Raw genomic sequence first — 21929 nt, 5'->3', positions numbered from 1 at the left:
GTACCAGGGCTGCTGAATTTTGATCGCCTTCCGAATGGATTTAGTCAGATAGGTCAATTATTATTCATTTTTAAGAGTCTGTATTTCTTTATCCGATGTTACATCCATGCCTGTGGTACATATTACTGGTACTTAATATCAGCAGACAGGACATAACACTGAATACCTTCGTTTCTGGACAATACCTTATACAAACGAACTATGCCTTCTGGAAAAAAAGTAAATGCCGACATATCAACGAATGCGAATTCAACCACCAGTTTAATGAAAATAGAGCAAACAGTGGACAAAAGATTTACACAGAAAGTCATTAACAAGTACAAGAAAAAGACCACATGTTCTCTAAGGGTAGGCGTCTTCAACTTCATCTACGAAACTCACGTAGTTACGTTCCCAAACGAGGACAAGGTGAACGACAATAAAACTACCAGACACACTGACGAGTATCAAGCATGTCTTGGTTCTTATCGTGCAAGGAACTAGAATTCTTCCCAATAAGATCAAAACTGAGGATATCCTTTTTTAACATTTCGGAAAACCAAATACATATGTACAAACTAATAACCTTTAATAGAATTTTTGAGAATGTCTTTTGATGATAATTACACCACCGCCGTTTTGTGTTGGATTCCCGAACTTAACAAGAACCATTATCAATCCTAATGATTTCGTAATCAACACTGATTATCTTAATACTGACTTAACTGACATTCTCGTTCAGTTGTACCACATATAATTACTAAACGGCATGTATCTCGTAACCAGGGTTATCTCCCTTATATATTTCCACGTCGGTAGCTTACGACATGACGACCCCCTTTCTTGATTCAACTTTATATATTAGCAATTTTATCATCGTTATCAATTATTAAAGCAAATTGTGCTGACTCTGACCTAATTTCATGACCTCCTACTCATTCTCACAAAGCTTGTGCCTAGGCGAAAATTGCATTTAAGCTTTGATAGAAATATTTTTCTGAGTTTCATACAGGTATGAATGACAAAAAAACTATATTCAAACTTAATGAACACGCGTTTTCAAGCTGTTGGTAAAGCTGCAAATGCCTACTTCTAAGGTGTTTTGGTTTCAATATGTTTGTAGAGGACGATGTCGAAGATGGTGCACATATGTATACAGCATGCATAGATGTAGACCTCTGGTAAACTTGTTACCGGATCTTGTTACATTACAAACATTCAGAATTGATACTAAATATACAGAGGCCAAATTGTTAAGAAAGACTAGATATAGTTGGAAAATCAGTTAATAATAATAATATCTTTTATTTATCCAGGGTTGCATATTTAGACAAGTCTAGTTTACAATATGGCCCTGTCGTAAAATATATACACATATCACAGAAAGATGTTACATTGGATGTTACCGGTACATAAAATATATAAATTATGAATATTAATTAATTATAAGATACAATGTAGAACAAACATTATAAATGTTGAATTGAGTTTGGTCATACGACAGAAATTCTATACGAGGCTGTACTTCTCGATGATACTGTCAGAAAAGGCTCGACTGTAAAGAACAACACATTTATTTGTTATGGTGATCGGATATGTATCTTATAAGATTATTCCGAATCGCCTGCTTTCCTGTGTCTTAAAATGGACAGTAAGTAGATTGTTACATTCATGCTTCACGATCAAATATTAGATTGACCAAGCTCTACATAGTGGGTGTGGTCTTGTTACTTCTTCTTTACCTTTTCAGAGAACAGTCATAAAGTTATTGGCTTTTTCATATTTTGCACTCGTTTTTTCCACAATTAGTCAGAGTTATGTTTTTTCCTTACCCATACATATCATCTTGTTGTCTCTCTCTCTCTCTCTCTCTCTCTCTCTCTCTCTCTCTCTCTCTCTCTCTCTCTCTCTCTCTCACACACACACACACACACACACACACACACACACACACACAAATACCGATATTATCTTACCTCGATTTCCTCTGCTTTAGATGTTAGAATGTTCTACGATCCTCAGTAAAGTTGAACGCCGTTAATATCACTAATGAGAGAAGGAATCTCCTTCTGTGCAGTAACGAAAGTCAGATTTGTAGTCGAGATTACAATAGAATAAGAGAAAAAGACCTGGTCAAACTTCGAAAGGTCTTATCAAATACCAAAAAGTAATATTCTTTTTATATGCGTGTATGTGAAAATCACGTGTACATAATTCAATACTCTCATACTAACAGAAAAGTTCACCATAATAGCCCCCTTCCCAAAATTGCTAAAACGAAAACAAACTATGAAAAAAGGGAAATAGTGACCCGAAATCGCATGATGGCATCAGTGTCTCTGAAATCCCGAAACTGATAAAAGATTGACTTGGCAACTTGTCAGTGGCATGTATCGGACCAGAACGCTCCGCAGCTGTGAAGGGAACTTTTATTGTCTTATTGTATCCGATTAAACAACTCTTGAAATGAGTTTGAGAAAAATCTATTGTGATGAGTGAGTACCTAGAACTGAGACATGCCTCATGAAGTTTCTTTGTTAGAAACGTTGAGAAAACATCCCTTCTGACTGGGTTTGTGATTAGTGCGTAGTCTTTCCTGTCTCGTTATGACAATTTTAGAAATGTTAAATTTATCACCAGTAGTGCATCGAATGTGGTTTTCTAGTAACCCTTGGTGTGTGTCCTCTGATACTAGTATTCTGTATTACAGCATTTGATGGGGAAGTCATGTTACATATAACTTTATCAATACACGATCGGTGTACAGTACAATTGTATAACAACATGTATTAGGAACAATTCTTCCATCCAGCTGAAGGCCTTGTCTAGACATAATAAAACTATAAGCTATTAGAAAACTTGTACATTAAGATTAAAGTAGTGGTGTTTAGATTGTCTTAACAAAGGTCATCTTTCTACTATGAAAAGCCATAAGGAATGCAGACTTGTGCAAGGTTTTGAACTGATCAATGAACTGGTGCCCCATGTAGAGTATAGCAATTCTACTCACGGTAGCAAATCCATACTCAAATTCCACCATTTCTACCTCTTTTTCGTGCATACTTTGATGTGAGGCGTATGCTCCCGTCACTTTCAGTAGTTCTGAAGGTTTTTGACAATCTGTCTCATAATTATAATCTCCTTTCTCTACAACTTCAAAGTCATGGACAATCAATTTTAGCTTCGGAAGTACTTTCAGAACAAATTAAAAATTATCTCAAACCAGAAAACATTTACGTAACTAGGAAGTTATACTGGTACCTTTCTGGGGCTTCACCATGGACATAGAATATATATACTTGCGGCATGTTGTATTCAAATGTGGGTATGTACTGAATCAGAGACGTATATATATGTGTTATATATGTCTCTGACTGAATTAAATTAATTGGGTTTTCTATCCAGAAGATCTATAATTGGTCTAAGACTTGATTTCAACTTTAAATAATGTAAAACCTTGAAATTTCTATAGTTTGACTACTCTTCAGAGTTTGTGACGCTGTTTATCTATCGGGTATTATGTTAACTAGTAAAGCCTCTCGGCCTTTCATCGGACGACCTCAGTTGTAGGGATATTATTTCATCATGATTCAGTCTTTACTTCGATGGTACAAACATATGTATACAAAGGTACTGATGACATCAGAATGAAACGAAATAGCAAACAAACTAGCTAAGGAAACTTTAGACTATGACGGATAATAAAATTATTACAAGATTAAAATTTGGCAAAACAAAATTGAAATCAAATATCAATATTATGTTAAAACAATTACCAAACAACGAGTTCTGTGATAACGTGGAAATAATTAATAATGTCTTCTTTTCTATTCCAAACATCTTGCAGCTAGGGCAGAACTCTAATTTCCACCGACAGTATTATAGCTACACTGGATAAACAGGCGTCATTGTCCACAGCACAATCATTAGATATTTGAAAACAATAGGTTACTACAACAGAATATAACACGATTTAGCAACACCACATTCACGGCAAAGGCGTCAGGATCTGGATATTTGAGCTCATACTTAGATCGCTGTAGGGGACTCAGTAGATCTCCTCTCCTGGACATCAGAACCTGCGCAATACTCCGTCATAGGTAGGATTCCTCAGGATACACAGGAAAGCTGTACCAGAGGGGATTACTACTGATCCTCCCATTCATTGGTGCAAACTGACACTTTAGGAGGTCTGATGTGTCATCCACTGTGCCCGCCTCCCCCACCCCCATGCAAACATCTATCTAGGGCGCTGTAAGGGACACAGAAGCCTCTTTTTCTGATTATCAAAACCCAAACCATTACGTTCACAACCATGTCACTCTCTCCCATCGCTACCTATATTCTTTCGTCCGCTGAAAGGCCAGTAGGCCGTAATAGTGGACTTCATCCGTAAAACAAATAAGAATGAAATATGCAAGTGTAACTTCGTTTCAATGCATCACATCATTTGATTTCAAACTGAGTTTCCCCATTCAATTTGATTGCGATGACGGATTTGAATATTGTGGGTCCGTGTTGTGAGTATCCTCACTAAATAAATATCCACGCATTGGTGAATTTAGCTGTAGGTAGATATAAGCAGGTACGTCCCTGATATAAGTGGTCCAAATTTTGATATATATATTGATATATACGTCCCTGATAAAACTAATGGTGCATTGTTTATCATATATACACCAACGTAAAATTGAAATTTTGATATCATGAACAAGTCATCTTTAGTATGATGGACAAGCCAATATAATGTTTATGTAATTAATCTGTGACTTTTCCAACCTCCTGAAATACCGTAACTTTTTTTCAACGTGATCAACGACGCGCAGAAAAAGCGCGAATCAATCAATGTTTTCCTTCCTCCAGAGGGCGCATGAAGGTCACTTCCGGAAATACTCGCGACCCACTTACTGTTGAGGTCAACCAGTTTACATGTCGGATGTCCATAAGTGTTTTCGCTTTGAGGTGAGTAAAGCCACATGTTTAATCTTTATTTCGACCGATGACACTCTTTTCATGAATAAGATTGTCTTCTGTGATGTATGGGGAAGTCATTGTCTCTCTTCCAAACAATTTATCATCGTTGTTATTTTAAGTAAAGACCGGCTTCGCTCATGGAGACAGCATTACGTTCACACGTGTACTACATTGAAGACGGTTGTGCGAAGTGTAGCTGTGTCTGTATTGATGCTGGTGATATCCACATCTATTTACCAGATAAAGAGAAGCGTTATATATGAGTCAGATCATATGCCTTTAAAGGTTGTCTCGTATCGTGATATTTCACGTTTACAATAGGATACAACTGATGTCAATGTCAAAACGATGTGAACATTGGCACAGGTTGAAGGGATATTTCTCTCATAAGTTACATTGATATGGTGATTGACTGCAATGCATCAGTGATCATGAACGACTAGGATGATGTTAACATTCGAGCCGGTGTTAGGTATTGAACTTCCCTTTAGAACTATCTTTCCCACGTAAGCAGATAATATTATAAAGACTGTCCAAAGAGAAATTCCCAGTAGTCGAGATGTGGTAACCTGAATTCTCCCAACTTGTTTTTCTCAACCTCTGCATGTACATTATATAACCAACACATTTTTTAATCATTCCATCTAAAGTAGAAACACAATGGAAAATAGAAATGTACAAATTATAAGGCAAATGCCTAATTGCTTATCACATCATATGCATTTGGTCCCCAGTTATGGTGATAGGCAATTACAAAATATTAGAAAAAGTAAGACTGTGTACTGCTTCTGGTTCCTATACCAGATATTCTAACGCAGACATTTTTATGTCTGGTGTGGCCATCAGTCTGCTTTAGTATAAATTCAAAAAGTGTATTAAAGGAGTACTCTTTTTCAGCTTGCAAATATGCAACTCTAAGTTTCTTTTAATTTCTCTTATTAAACAATTTTATAACCGGACATTATTCCATCAAAATGTCAAAACAACTGTTCTTGGAGACAGAGGAAACTTGGAAGCACACTAGCCAGATCTTGAATTTCCAGTTTTGATCCTAATTGTGCCATTTAAAGTAGAGATATTTTCATGCATTCTTTTTTTTGGTGACCATCTAAAGGTCCAGGAAATATCGCTAAAACAATCTTAACATATTTGTCCAGCTTGCATTTGGCATCAGACAAACACATTACCTCTGATCCAAAGTCAAGAGGAGGGCTCATTATAGGAGGATGGAATTGAAAAATGTAACCATTGGTCATTCTGTTGAACAACAACATATATAAATGAGTGCCTTGATTACCAGCTATGGACCTAGCATTTCATACTAGTACTTGAAACATGAATGACAATTATCAGTATGTCGTAAAAAGAATTCAGAGTTATGGAGAAACCTTTGATCACCTAAGGTATCAACCTGTTTTATACATTGTATCAGAACTTGGGTCCTCAAAAGTTGAAATGTGAATACCTGTTTTACCCTTCAAATTATTCTACACTCAGACTAGTGAGTAGAGCTATATACTCTTTTCAGGACATCAATCAGGAAGATGTGTTTGAAACATAGCAATTGTCTTGTGTCAAATTGTATGTTTGTGGAGGACAAATCGTGAAGTTACAGTTTAAGAGGATAAAGCTCTTTCTGCCAGGTATTGATGTCATTATAATGATAAGGAATATACTTTTTTGTTGATCTATAGAAAGTATGAAGAGGCTTTACACGCTTGAAGGAACTGCTGACATTCTTTTATACTACCAAGTTGTTGTGCATGTTGATGTCACACAGTCAGGCCTAGTCTGGAAGTAAAATGACATTGATCACCCTTAAATTTTGTATGCTACCTATGATATCCAGCAATAGTACAGGTTTTGTTGATATGTCATCAGTACAGACTGATTTAAATCTACTACATACCAGACAAATTATTTATAAGTATGAGTGGCTGTGTGTTAGTACATTAACATGTGGTTTGTGATTTGTACTGTTGGATATGATCAGTTTATATGATATTGTACAATGTGAACAGCATTCCTTCTACAGAATTCTACTTATTGTTAGATGGCTAGTCTTGTATTTAAGGAGGCCAGTTAATGAATATGATATGTAATATTAAGAGTTGATTGACGGTATTGGTTGTATCGATTATTACATACATTTATTAGAGCTATTTTATCAGAATTCTACATAAATTTAAGATTTTTAGCCTACCATCATCAGGTGATGGACTAGTTAAGGCCATCCCAGATCCTTAAGATATTCTCTGCAGGGCTCTCGATCTGCCAGATTTGGGGCTGTATATCGGCCCCATTCCCAATGCAAAATAGTATCTTTTTTTCCCAATTTAGACCCTAAGTTTACCCAATTCTAAGGAAAACAATGTTATTTTTCCCAATTCTAAGGGCCCCGGGCCCCAGTCCCAAAATGGGGTGTGAGAGCCCTGCTCTGTTTAGCATTGAAAGACCTATCCTTTGAGAATTTCGATTGGTAGGTAAAGAAAATATTTTAATATTATCAGAAGAAAAGGGAAAAAACTTGGTCAATATTGTATTATGTTTAGCCCAGCAATCAATTCAAAGTCATTCATTTGATCCAGTGAGTGGGATAATAAGACACAGATGTTCATATAACATCACAATAGAAAACATTAGTATGCAAGATTCTGGAGTAAAGTCTATAGATCCTGGAAACAACATTGACAATAACAAAAACATTGTATTCAAGCATTCAGCATACGCTTGTTCATTGGATTGGAATTTTGTTCTATAGGCCAATACCAAACAAACAATATTTTTATCTAAGCCTAGTGATATCATTTGTTATCTGTGCATATTTAATCATTTTCTATTTTCATTATTTCTTAAGAAGCACTGAATGGATCGTTATCAAATTTCATTTGTTGGTTTGCTTTGGTCCCAAGTTTTGCATAGTTCATATTGGAACAGATGAAAAAATACAAGGTGACCAACAGGCAACCATCTCAGATTTTGCCCATAAAAGACTGTTATCGCTATGTCTTGATAAGTACTGGATGGATCTTTCTAATATTTCATATGTATGTTCCCTTTTTCCCTAATTGATGTTGATTTTTAGATTGATCAGAAAAACAATATGTCTGACAGGTGACAATCTTCTGATTTTGACAATGAAGTTAGTTATGGCTATTTCCATGAAGTACTGGATAAAATTTATCATATATTCTATGAACACACCTATACAAAATGGCTGGAAGGCAAACATCTTGGTTTTTAAAAATAAAATTTGTTGAGGAAATTTTTTGAGAAGTACAAGATGGCTCTTCCTCAATTTTCATTTGTTGGTGCCCAGTTGTCCTTAGCTGTTTTGCACTTTTGATTTTTGGGCTGATCAGAAAAATAATATGGCTGACAGGTGGCCATCTTGGATTTTGACTATGAAAGTTTAGTATTGTAATTTCTTGAGAAGGAATGGATGGAGCTAGACATGGTTATAGAAATTATCATGATATACCTATAACTGACTCTATAGACACATGAGTGATCTGTCAGACATAAAATATAGACATTGTCATGATATACCTATAACTGACTCTATAGACACCTGAGTGATCTGTCAGACATAAAATATAGACATTGTCATGATATACCTATAACTGACTCTATAGACACATGAGTGATCTGTCAGACATAAAATATAGACATTGTCATGATATACCTATAACTGACTCTATAGACACCTAGACACATAAAATATAGAGTCATGATATACTATAACTGACTCTACATAAAATATAGACATTGTCATGATATACCTATAACTGACTCTATAGACACATGAGTGATCTGTCAGACATGATATATAGACATTAACATGATATACCTATAACTGACTCTATAGACACATGAGTGATCTGTCAGACATAAAATATAGACATTATCATGATATACCTATAACTGACTCTATAGACACATGAGTGATCTGTCAGACATAAAATATAGACATTATCATGATATACCTATAACTGACTCTATAGACACATGAGTGATCTGTCAGACATGATATATAGACATTAACATGATATACCTATAACTGACTCTATAGACACATGAGTGATCTGTCAGACATAAAATATAGACATTATCATGATATACCTATAACTGACTCTATAGACACATGAGTGATCTGTCAGACATAAAATATAGACATTATCATAATATATCTAAAAATGTGAGTCTAAAGACATCTGAGTGATCTGTCAGGCACAAGTTATATCATGATTTAACTATAATTTATTTTAAGGATTTACCAGCTTGGTGTGCAGGACTTTAATTTTGTAGCTACAAATCAACTCGAAATTTTCCATACACACCTTTCTTTACTATCATCACTGGCAGTTCACACTACTAAAGAATGATACTGTGATGTCACAAATTCATAGCTGTGGCTAAATTTAGAGTGTTTTCGTATTACTTTAATGGTGTTAAGATTTTTAAAAAGCTTATACAGACTTCAATTGTGAGATATATATTTAACCTTTATGAAACTCACTGGAGCATTAGTTACTGATACGTTCATTTTATACAAAGTGAAAATAGTGGAAATTTTGTATAAGGAACTGTGATGAAAATTGTGTGATTACCAATTTTCATTTTTTTAATAAGTGAATTGAAATTATTGTGGGCTATCAGTAAAGTTGATCTTGAAGAAGGTACAGGGAAGTGCTGAATATGTGATTCAATCAAATGTATTGAGCTTTCTAGCAAACCTAGATAGTATCCCAGGTATTTTACTTACATTTATATTTATATCATTTGTATAGACATCTCAGACATTCATTGTGCACCTGCTGCACTGTTGCTCCTACTACGGTGTACTTTACCTGTAGCAATGTAATATTTTTTTTCTTTTTGTGCACATTAATATTTCATAAGGTTATCTAATGTTTCCATTTTATTAGTCTGCCATCATCAGATGGTTGCCTGATTAAATCACCCATGGTCAGTTCATATGTCTGTTCTTGTAACAAATTATGTACTTTCTATATCTCCAAATGTTTGAGGTAGGTCATTCTCATGCTGAGTTTGTAAGTTTCCTTTGGACCTTACCTATCTGTGTCTGTTGAACTTGGAGGCTGATTTTGAAAAAAAAAAAGGTGGCCGTCTTAGATTTTGACAGTCATGATAAAATGAAATTGATTAAGGCAATTCCCAGAATGCACTTGATTGATATTTCTCAAATTCTGTACATTGTGGGTTTCCTGATTTTATTTTGATAAGCCTGTTTCATTTCAAAACTGAAAGAAAAACAGAATAAAGTTGTTGAAAAGTTGGCCATCTTGGATTTTGATATTTTTTAGTAGTTTGTTGTTGCATCTCCTTGGAAAAGTTGGATTCTCCGATTTTATGAAAAGGTTTCCCAAGGTAGCAAACTGCTCATGTATAATAAAATATTGAGACCGATCAGAAGACAAAATGGGTGGTAGCTGGCAGCTGTCATCTTGGATTTTGATAGGTAGTAATATCTAATTTTGTAATATCATTTATTGAGACATGTCAAATTTTATTATTTTTTTAGATCTGAAATGGGTATCAATCATCACATGTTGTAGATTAGATACCATATTTATATGACAAAAAGTCCATGTCTGCTAATAAGCCTACCCATACTCTTTTTAATGTCCTGTAATAACCCCACCCCCTGAATTCAAGTCTGAAGTAAGGTATTGGTCTCTGGAATTAATAAGCTATCTCCTGCTCAGAATATATGAGAAACAAGGTGTCAGGTAGATTTTTTTGCAAGATAAATACAGTATGGTTTCCCCAAATCTCAATTTCAATAGGTTGAGTTATAAAATTATTATCATATAAAATACTCAAAAGAAATGTTTTTGCATAGCAATGATCTGTGACCACTTTCCAAACACACCTTTTAGTCATTGCTTTAAAGCAACAAGTTGTATTTATTAGAATCAATTTTTTATCACATTTTTACATTTACAGGCCTTTGATTTCATCAGTCATCAAGCTGAATAAAGAAACGCTGTTGTAGGAAACAGCGTCTGATTTTTCGTCGCAGTAACTCGCCAGCCCCCCCTCCATAAATGACTGATTGGCGAGCCTTTCTATATGGGGGACTGGCATCAATGACTGCTGAGCTGGGTAAGTTTTATTTAAAGAGAAATTTCTATTTTGGTCCAATTTGAGACTAATAGAATCTTTCACTAGTGTACGTTGGAAATTGAGATAAGTGGATCTCAACCCCAGGAAAGGAAATCTCCTGTCTGTAAAAACATGGATGTATTTGTCCAGGGTAAAAGAATCAATTGTCCAATATTGTTTTAATTGAGATATTCCTGAATTTGATACCTTTATCATTTGATCAGTCGTTGATACAATAGCAATTGTGATCATTCATCTGTAACTTCCATCAAAGCTATTTATTTTTTGTAACTTTAAAGCCTTGTTATGCCCCTGTCATTGATATATATATATAGAGTTTCCTATATATGCCTGTCTCATCTCATCCTGATGAGTCAAGCTCTGAAAGTTCTATACCTGATCTTGTTCTGGTTTGCATATAAGGGCATTCACATCTCATAGAATGTAGAATAATTATGTAAAGTTTGTTTTGTTAAATATCATACTCAACAATTTATAATTATAGGATATAATATTGCAAGACTGTCTGCTATTATAAACTAACATGTTATCAAATATATGCAAAGCATATCTGAAATGAATTTATGAAATTGTTACTGCAAAACCATATGTTTCCATGGTCCTCATTTCCAACAAATGCTTTTTCCACTTAATTTTAGGGATAAATGTAGCTCAATAAATCTTTTTATACTTGTTTTAATAGTCAGTGGAAATATGAGTCAGATGGATTAGAGTACTCCTGCAATATATGAAAATAACTCCCTCACAAAGATGTATTATTTTACAGTAATATCTATAATATTAAAGATAAACTGGTAAATACAAAGTTTGTAAGAAGTAGATATGTTGCAGTGTCATTTTAAATATTATCTATAAACTTCAGGGACTTTCCCAGCTGATACCACCAAGACACGATTACAGGTCCAAGGACAAAAAATAGATGTTCACAACCGCGAGCTGCGTTACCGTGGTATGGTACATGGCTTATATAGAATAGCCAGAGAGGAAGGCAGCAGGGCTCTCTACTCCGGGTGAGATTTTATACCTTATGTGTTCTTGTATTAGTTCTTTTTTGCTGCTGGAAAAAGGCCACTTTTACAATACAGCAAGTTATGACAGAAGAATTTAGGTAGCCTGATTTGGAGGGGATGAAGTGAATCTAGAGAAACACTTCTGCAAGGGTAAAAAGATTTTTAATCTACTTTAATGAAAAGAAAGCTTTTCCATTGTAATGATGAAAGGACATCTGGCCCCACTTGTATAAAACATCTCAACTTGAGATTTCCTCAAGTCGAGATTTTCCTCGGCTGATATCTCCTCAAAAACGGCTTGTATAAAATTTTCTCAAGGAACAGGAGGAAGTCATTGGCTAGGATGTCCTGAAATTCCTTGAGGAATTTTCATACAGGATATTTTCAAGGAGATATCAGCTGAGGAAAATCTCGTGTTTGGGGATGATGTTGTTAAAGGTTAATCTGTAAGTACAGATGTGTTCAGTCAAACCTGCTGGAATGGACTCTCTTTTATAGGAGACAATATCATTATGCTGATAATTCCAAGTACTTCAATGTATTTTAATGGTTATACTCAACTAAATGAGGTTTTGCAGTCTGAAATATGTTTTTTTGTTTCTGAAAAGTAGATACTTCCTGTAGAGAAGTTTGTCAATTCGCCATGAGTTGGTTCCTGTTCCTGGCTCAATGCATTCAAAGTTATCTGTTGAAACGACAAACAAATCTCAATAAAAACTTGATAAGTGAAAATAGCTTCACTTCAAAATATTAAAGGACATTTTTCTTACAACAGATTAAATAGTTAAATTTACTTGTGTTAACGTAGAGTCCAATTCATCACCTAATTAGATAAAATCACTAATTTTACCTATGATATAGATTTAGGGCATATTATTTCCAAGGATCTGGCAGAGTAGTCACCATGTGTAAGTGGTACCTTATGGGTGCTCGGCAACATCAAACACTTCTCAGTAGAGCAACACGAAGGCCAGTGAAGCATGATGAAATATTTAATTGTGATAGGACACAATCTTATCATCGAGAGAAAATAAGCATAATCATATTTATTTGAAGGTGTTACGAAAATTTGATGACTTTTTTTTCAATTAGTCAGATGAAATGTTTGGTATTTTAATTTAAAGAATTTAAAAAGTAAAAATGATAAATAGAATGGGTATATTCTGTTTTATTGGCAATGATGAGCATTTGTCCTGCTGATATGAGGAAATTTACTCCCTGAAATGAATCATCCAATCTCTATACTAAGGACACATCTCCACAACGGAGCATTTTGCTTTATCCGATGGCTGTTCTTTAGACAGGGTTGACTCTAAAATGATTGAGATATGACCCTGAATTAGATACCTTATATAAAATAACCCACGGTATAAGGGAACCTCATACAGTATACATAACCCATGGTATAGCTATAAAGAGGTGATATTTTCAGTCCAGTTTGTGTTTGCCTTGGTATACCTCAGGACTTTGTAATGCATGATGTCATTGTGTATATAAAATATTGGCTTACCTTAATATACAAAACAGTTTTCTATCTCAACCCTGCTGTAATAAAGTACCTAGGGAATGTCATCTGGTCCGGTGACTCTGCTTATATGTTATAGTCGGGTACACACACACAGATAATTTATCACAATTGGAAGCAAAAGATAGTGTCATACTTTATAAAACTGCTTTTATAGAAATCTTAAAAGAACATTTATTGAAATATTGTTAAAAAATGTGAAAAAAATATGTCATTAGTTATTGCTATCGGACTTTACTAGAAATTGATGTAGCATTCATTGTTCAGTGAATAATTTAGAAGTAAGTGGAAAAATATTCTACATTATTCATACACTTACTACAATACCACAAAGACAGGGAATTCTACATCAAACATATAGTTAGTAGGATACCACACAGACAGGGAAAACTACATCAAGCATATAGTTAGTAGGATACCACACAGACAGGGAATTCTACATCAAACATATAGTTAGTAGGATACCACACAGACAGGGAATTCTACATCAAACATATAGTTAGTAGACACACAGGGAATTCTACATCAAACATACCTATAAACCTATAGTTAGAAGGATACCACAAGGACAGGGAATTCTACATCAAACCTATAGTTAGTAGGATACCACACAGACCGGGAATTCTACATCATACATACAGTTAGTAGGATACCACACAGACAGGGAATTCTACATCAAACATATAGTTAGTAGGATACCACACAGACAGGGAATTCTACATCAAACATATAGTTAGTAGGATACCACACAGACAGGGAATTCTACATCAAACATATAGTTAGTAGGATACCACACAGACAGGGAATTCTACATTATACATACAGTTAGTAGGATACCACACAGACAGGGAATTCTACATCAAACCTATAGTTAGTAGGATACCACACAGACCGGGAATTCTACATCAAGCATACAGTTAGTAGGATATTACACAGACAGGGAATTCTACATCAAACATATAGTTAGTAGGATACCACACAGACAGGGAATTCTACATTATACAAAGTTTGTAGGATATCACCAAGACACAAAAGAAATGTGCAAACAGAGATAGGGATTCATGTTGAAATTACTATACAACAATATGGATATTTATGTCTGGGTAAACATTTCTAATGATGTGGCAGTTGCTAGGCAATGCCATTGGTATTACTGTACTGTGTAACTTATGTGCTTTAAATCATTACTCTATTGAAGTTTGCTGATATCTTCAGACGCACAGCTGTTATCCAATTATCCCTACCTACACCTGTTGTAAATATTGTCAAAGTAGCAGCTGTTTTAATGTGAAATAAAATGAATTAACAAAAAAGATTATTCATTTGTATAATAAATGAATGTCATTAATAAGATAGGAAGTGTCAATATTCATCTAGGGTCTACTTTTGATTGTAAATGTTACTATTTATTTGGTTTCAGAATTGCACCAGCATTACTGAGGCAAGCTACCTATGGGACAATCAAGATAGGCATATATCACTCACTTAAACGAGTGATTGTAAAAAACCCTAAAGGTAAGTATAACATCATGGGTGATTGTAAAAAAAACCTAAAAGTAAATATCGCATAATGGGCTCTAGTAAAAACCCTAAAAGTAAATATTGCTTAATGGGCTCTAGTAAAAACCCTAAAAGTAAATATTGCTTAATGGGCTCTAGTAAAAACCCTAAAAGTAAATATTGCTTAATGGGCTCTTGTAAAAAATCCTAAAAGTAAATATCATGGAATGGGCATTTGTAAAAAAAGAAACATACAGTTAACTATTGTTTAATGAGAGTTTGTAAAAATTAGAGATTTGCTGTCAAATTGTCATGATTCATCGTATCTGTATTACGTAGTAAAACTACTTAACAGCAATTTGGGAACTCATTTCAGAACCCATTTTATTTCTTTGGAATTGGAAATGATGCTCTGGACAATCCTACAGAAATTACTGCTTAATTATGACATGTATGACCTTTGATTGACCTTTAAATCTGATTTCAGATGAGACCCTCATGGTCAATATGTTTTGTGGGATTGTGGCGGGAGTGGTGTCTAGCGCAGTGGCCAACCCCACGGATGTTCTCAAGGTAAGTCCAGTTATAAAAACTGGCGACCATCATCAAGGATATCAGAACTAGTATACATTGTAAACTTATTAGGTATTTTGTTTTAATAGTAAACATTTAGTGTTATTGGTTTTTCTCAGAAAACTCTAAAGGTTTTTCTCAAATTTCCACGTTGACAATAAGATAAATCATTTACCTTATAACCTCAAAAAGCTTTAGTGCTATACCACCAAAATCTGGTTTATAGTTAGGTCTCCAGATCAAATCAGAACACAAATAGAGATTTGTAATACTTAACTTGGATACAGTTTTTCAAACCTTTTCAAATTGAATTATAATTTGTACACATCCTGTATTAGAGCAAAATATAATGTACCTTAAACATTATGTATATTTCATACAAGACAGGTTATTTGATTATTTGGGGGGAGGGGGACTGTAAATGTTTGTAAACTTGTTAAGAAGTTCCATCTAAATTAGTTTCATGAGTATATAGTTTAAGCACTCCAATAACAAAGTTTTGTGTGTCAAACAGGAAATTTTTATGGTAATGTCTGTTAAGATTTGAACATGGGACCTCTACCTTACTAATTTTCTGTTCACGCTATTGAGCTATAGAAAAGTTCTAGAAATTGTGGATAGTTTTTACCAGGGTTACATACATGTATAATGTTACAGGTGAGAATGCAAGCTAACAGCAGTCAGGAAATAAAAACTACAATGCCGAGGGCTTTCATGAATATCTATAGAACGGAAGGAAGGAAAGGTTTATGGCGTGTAAGTAAGAACATATGAGTTGCTTTATCAGCAACAACAATTAGAATATACACTTACCTATTTTCTTTTGATGAGAGCATTGTTATGCCTGTACAAACAAACAAACAATAAAAAAAAAACAAGGAAACAATAAAAATAATATTTAGATTTTCTATTGGACAATGGAAAACATTTAATTACATTCAATTGCTAGTTCATAACTGTCTATACAATCAATTAATTCCATATTTTGAAATCATTGTCTTTTCCCACCATAACAGGGTGTCGTTCCGACGTCACAACGAGCAGCTGTTGTAGCTGGTGTTGAACTTCCTGTCTATGATACAAGCAAGAGATACATCATAAACCATGGTCTACTAGGAGATACTATATTTACTCATTTTATGTAAGTGTCTGCTATCTCCAATATTCTTGTTGTCTCGCCTTATTGTTTGAAAGCAAACCCTCATAATGAATTCATGAATGAACACCAAAAGTTTGTATAAAAAAAACATACTTATGAAATGATGTGATAACCACTGCAAATTGCATATATCTGTTGGAATTGATCTGAGGTGCTGAAATTCTATGAAATGCAGGTTTCAAGAGCTCCTCTTCAAAAGATTTATGAATGGACATCAGAATTGAAAATAAATATTAGATATAAGTAAAAGCCGTATCAATAAATCATCCAGTAATAAATATTGATTTCTTTTAGCTGTGAAAAAATGAAAATGACAATTATTATTTTTCTTTTTATTTTATTTCTTTTATTCATTATTATTATTTTCTTTACTTCATCACTTGTTACACTAAATATACATTTTGTGTCCACAGAGCCAGTGTTATAGCAGGTCTAGCAGGAGCCGTAACATCTAATCCCATTGACGTTGTAAAGGTAATTTTTCCAAATTCCCGAAATTTTCTCTTATTCCAAGCATTTCCTATCGAAATTCCTATTGAAGTGAGATTTAATTGAAATCTTAATCGTTTCCACAAATTCTGTGACTTCTAATTTAAAAATAAGATATTTACAATGAGAAGTAATTTCATTCTTTCATGTTTTTATTCACCTGAGGTAAAGCCTTTGGAATTCAATTTCTTGTGGAAATTGCTTTGGCCTTGACTGAAGTTATATAAAGTATAGGTAATGTTGTTGTGTATCCATTCTTACATTATCCAAGAATGCTTTTGAGAAGGGTTTCCCCAGCTGTGACATTTGATCTGCCAAAATCATATCTATATATAATACACATAACCAGTACTTGCCTTTTTTATTTTTGGAATTGCTTCTGAAAATACTTGTAAAATATTTTTGATCTAATTTGTTACACAATTTTTTGTGTACTTAACAATGGAAGTGCTTTACAGGCTATGTATCTTAATCATAAACATACACAGCTAACTATGTATACTTATCATTACAAATAGACCTGTACACATTAATTGCTATGTGATGTAAAAACTGAAGAATAGTGCTTGAATTCAGGTTATATTCTTTTCATAAGAATTCAACTCAGTCATATGTCAGTTCTTCATTATGTCCATCTACTGACACAGTCCTGAGAACAATTCATCAAAGAAATGACACAAATACTGCTTTATAAATCTTATCTATATAAGATCTAACTTTATCACAACTAAGAAACAATTTTTTTCCAAACTTATGTAGTTTTCTTGAAAGGAATGAGACTGAGACTTTAATGTATGCCAAATTTGTGATGGACAAAATGTTAAATATCTAAAAGTAATTTCATTTCTCCTGCATTAGCTTTCCCCAAACATTGCTAATCAAGAAGCAACATATATAATGTAAACCAATTGGGAATTTTGTGATCGAAGCAAATTTACAAAAATTACTATAAAATAAGTTTTTATAACATATGGATGATACTTCATATAGAAAAAAAAATGTTGTTAGCTGTGTTGTCTGCTTACCAAATTACCATTATATGTATATTAAATGTATCCAGTATTATCTCCGATCAGCTCAAGAAGTCATTCTTACTTTCAGACACGCATGATGAACCAGAAAGCCTTGAAGAGCACAGTGGTAGGAGAGGCTGCTGCTGTCCAAACCATATACACCTCTTCTATAGACTGTCTAACACAGGTATAGAGGCCCGTTAGCTTTACTATAGGCTGTTTATCAAGAACATGTATACAGGCCCACTGTACCTTTTCTATATAGACTTTTACATAGGCATATATATAGCCCCAATGTACCTCTTCTATAGACTGTCACTTCTTCTCTAGACTGTCTAACACAGGTATAGAGGCCCGTTAGCTTTTCTATAGGCTGTTTATGAAGAACATGTATACAGGCCCACAGTACCTTTTCTATATAGACTTTTACAGACATATATATAGCCCCAATGTACCTCTTCTATAGACTGTCACCTCTTCTATAGACTGTCTAACACAGGTATAGAGGCCCTTTAGCTTTTCTATAGGCTGTTTATGAAGAACATGTATACAGGCCGACTGTACCTTTTCTATATAGACTTTTACATAGACATATATATAGCCCCAATGTACCTCTTCTATAGACTGTCACCTCTTCTATAGACTGTCTAACACAGGTATAGAGGCCCGTTAGCTTTTCTATAGGCTGTTTATCAAGAACATGTATACAGGCCCACTGTACCTTTTCTATATAGACTTTTACATAGACATATATATAGCCCCAATGTACCTCTTCTATAGACTGTCACCTCTTCTATAGACTGTCTAACACAGGTATAGAGGCCCGTTAGCTTTTCTATAGGCTTTTTATCAAGAATATGTATACAGGCCCACTGTACCTCTTCTATAGACTGTCACCTCTTCTATAGACTGTCTAACACAGGTATAGAGGCCCGTTAGCTTTTCTATAGGCTTTTTATCAAGAATATGTATACAGGCCCACTGTACCTTTTCTATATAGACTTTTACATAGACATATATATAGCCCCACTGTACCTCTTCTATAGACTGTCTAGCACAGGTATGTATACAGGCTCACTATAAATCTTCTGTAGACTGTCTTAACACTGGTATGTATGCATGCTCACTGTATCTCTTATAGATTGTCTGACAAAGGTATGTCTAAAGGCCAGAAATACCTCTCTTGTAGACTCTAAACAAAAGGATGCATGCAGGCCCTTTGCTCCTCTTCTGTAAATTATCATAATTTAACTGATATTCAGTTTTAACCACATATATATTAAGATTTATTTGTAATTGGAAAGTTCATAAATTCATGTTTGCAATTTGGGACCCCAATAATATTCTCCCAAACCTTGCTTAAGTTTACCAAGGTCAAGGTCACCATTACAATTTATATTAGATGTAAAAAAAATGGCAGATGCTTGGATGATGGCTCGAAAAGGATTGTTTGCATTCTTGTCATCTTTTCATTGGTGAAAATGTTGTACCTTATATGAATTGTTTAATACTGGTACTCTTTTTTTTTTATAGACGGTGAGAAATGAAGGATTTATGGCACTCTACAAAGGATTTATACCAAATTGGTTCCGGCTGGGACCGTGGAATGTAATTGTATCCTTTACAAGTAACTCTCATCCCTTCATTGGGATAGACTGCCATCCTGATTCTATCAACTCATTTAGATTAACTCAAGTTTTTCCAGTTTTGAATCACATAAGATCTACAGGTATTTTTGCTTGGGATCTGGGTTCTATTTTATAACTGTCCTAAATTTGAATTTTTTACCCAATATTAAGAACAAAATCAGAAAAAAAAAAAAGTTGAATGTTCGATCAACCTCCCATAATATACTTACTTTTGTGTTAATGAACAGAATCAATTTGCTTTCCTTAACCTAAGTTTCAGTTTTTTATAACTTTTGAACAAATGAAGAAAATTTATTGACAAAACAGTATGCTGAATCGCGACAGCAGATTCTTCTGATATTCTTCCAAAATTTGTCTGTGATCATCCTCTACATCTGTCAACTTTTACATACGTGTGTCAATGATGTGTAGTATGTCATGTGTCGGCAACAGCAACATCCTGATGACAATATGGTACTGTAACTTGATCAGCATAATAATCTATGTGTGATCATGACATGTCCATTGACATGCATAAACACATTGGTCAAAACAGGTGTCAGTTTGATATGATCCATCTGTTTATGTCATCTCACACGTACTTTGACATGCATAATCGCATGGATCACAGCAGGTTTCAGTTTGACATGATCCATTTGTTTGTGTCGTCTCACATGTACATGGAAATGCATAATCACATGGGTCAAAACAGGTGTCATATTGACAAGATCTGTAAGTATGTGTCATGGCAAACTTTACATCAGGAGGAACCATATCCACTGAAATGCATTAACTACATGCACCATACATCAGACAACAGACTAAGATCTCTGTATTTAAGTTTGTGGTCCTACAGTCTTCATCAACAGCATGGCGTTTGTTTTATGAAATAGTTTGTAGTGAAGATAAATTTCTTATCCACTGGTATGCTTCTGAAAATTTGTCAGTTAAAAATTTTTGATGTTTTGCTTATGTTTTGCTATGTAAGCAAGCACGATCCATTTAATGCCTTATTCTTGCTTAAATTTTCACTAAAGCTGAAATTGTAACAAGTGGGTTATTTTTTGTTAAATTAATGGATTCTTCATGCAGTATCACAAATTTGCTTGGTACCTTTGATCCTTCTCACACCAGAATCAAAGCTGCTTTATGCATCCATACCTGTCATGTCCTAGGATTTGGATGAAGGCCTCAAGTTTATTTTCATGAATATGGTCATTTTCACTGTAGAATTTTCTTCCTAAGCAGGAGATTTTTTGAAATGAAATTATTAATATTTTTTAACTTCTGAATCAGTAATTTGTTTTATTCTTAAAACTGAGTTGATTGTAATATATGTGGTCATAAAAAATGTTAAGCAGATATGATTGAAATTGAATAAAATAACTGTTGAATCTTCATTTTGAGAAATAATTTCAAACTAGATACATGTGTATCTTAAAAGTTTTAAACCCTGGATTGGTACCAGTTTATGCATCTGGAATTTTTGTATAGAATACTGTGTACTGTTTATTCTGTAACATGCTCAGATTAACACACTGTGATTGTTAAACTCAGCTTATTACAGGACATTGAAATAGCAGTTGTTGATATTTCTAAAGAACCATGGTAGTTATGTGTTAATTACTGGATATTGTTGAACAGGTTCTGTTGCAGAATAAGTATGGGGAAAATGGTAACCTTGATCAACTCTTCTATCAGAGTTTCATTGTTAATAGTCCTCAATTGGGCAGTTTTGATGATAAAATCTAATCAAGTGCTTACTTACAGTGAGACTTAAATTTTGATGTGAGAAAATCAAACGGTAAAGATTTGTGTGTTCGTGAGTGAAATGCTGGTCTCAGATTTTGGTGATGGTTAATAATTTAGTCTCCTTTGTAAAATAGGGTCTTCAGAATGTTAAAATAGAGTGATAGTACATTTTGAAAA

At 34.1% G+C, this 21929-nt stretch overlaps 1 protein-coding gene across 1 annotated transcript; it reads left to right on the top strand.

The window, feature by feature from the left end:
• Nucleotides 1-4915: 4915 nt before the first annotated feature.
• On the top strand, nucleotides 4916-21334 carry LOC132552772 (kidney mitochondrial carrier protein 1-like). The gene is made up of 11 exons (XM_060216961.1): nucleotides 4916-4941; nucleotides 10924-11082; nucleotides 11966-12113; nucleotides 15059-15153; nucleotides 15626-15711; nucleotides 16369-16467; nucleotides 16728-16852; nucleotides 17284-17344; nucleotides 18461-18559; nucleotides 19906-19986; nucleotides 20281-21334. The coding sequence occupies exons 2-11, from the start codon at nucleotides 11025-11027 to the stop codon at nucleotides 20317-20319; spliced, it is 891 nt and encodes a 296-aa protein (XP_060072944.1). The 5' UTR covers nucleotides 4916-4941; nucleotides 10924-11024; the 3' UTR covers nucleotides 20320-21334.
• The last annotated feature ends 595 nt before the right edge of the window (nucleotides 21335-21929 follow it).

Source organism: Ylistrum balloti, unplaced genomic scaffold, assembly GCF_031769215.1.
Source record: "Ylistrum balloti isolate Yb309-2 unplaced genomic scaffold, AGI_CSIRO_Ybal_v1 Utg370278, whole genome shotgun sequence".
Lineage (NCBI taxonomy): Eukaryota > Metazoa > Mollusca > Bivalvia > Pectinida > Pectinidae > Ylistrum > Ylistrum balloti.
The sequence above is the reverse complement of the archived record's forward strand: the minus strand, read 5'-3'. Positions and strand labels throughout refer to the sequence as shown.

Excerpts from the sequence above, each read along its gene's own strand:
- LOC132552772 (XM_060216961.1), top strand. The coding sequence starts at position 11,025 with ATGACTGATTGGCGAGCCTTTCTATATGGGGGACTGGCATCAATGACT. Across the intron at positions 16,853-17,283 it reads ACTATATTTACTCATTTTAT|AGCCAGTGTTATAGCAGGTC; the intron begins GTAAGTGTCTGC and ends TTGTGTCCACAG. Across the intron at positions 19,987-20,280 it reads TGGGACCGTGGAATGTAATT|TTTTTTATAACTTTTGAACA; the intron begins GTATCCTTTACA and ends CCTAAGTTTCAG.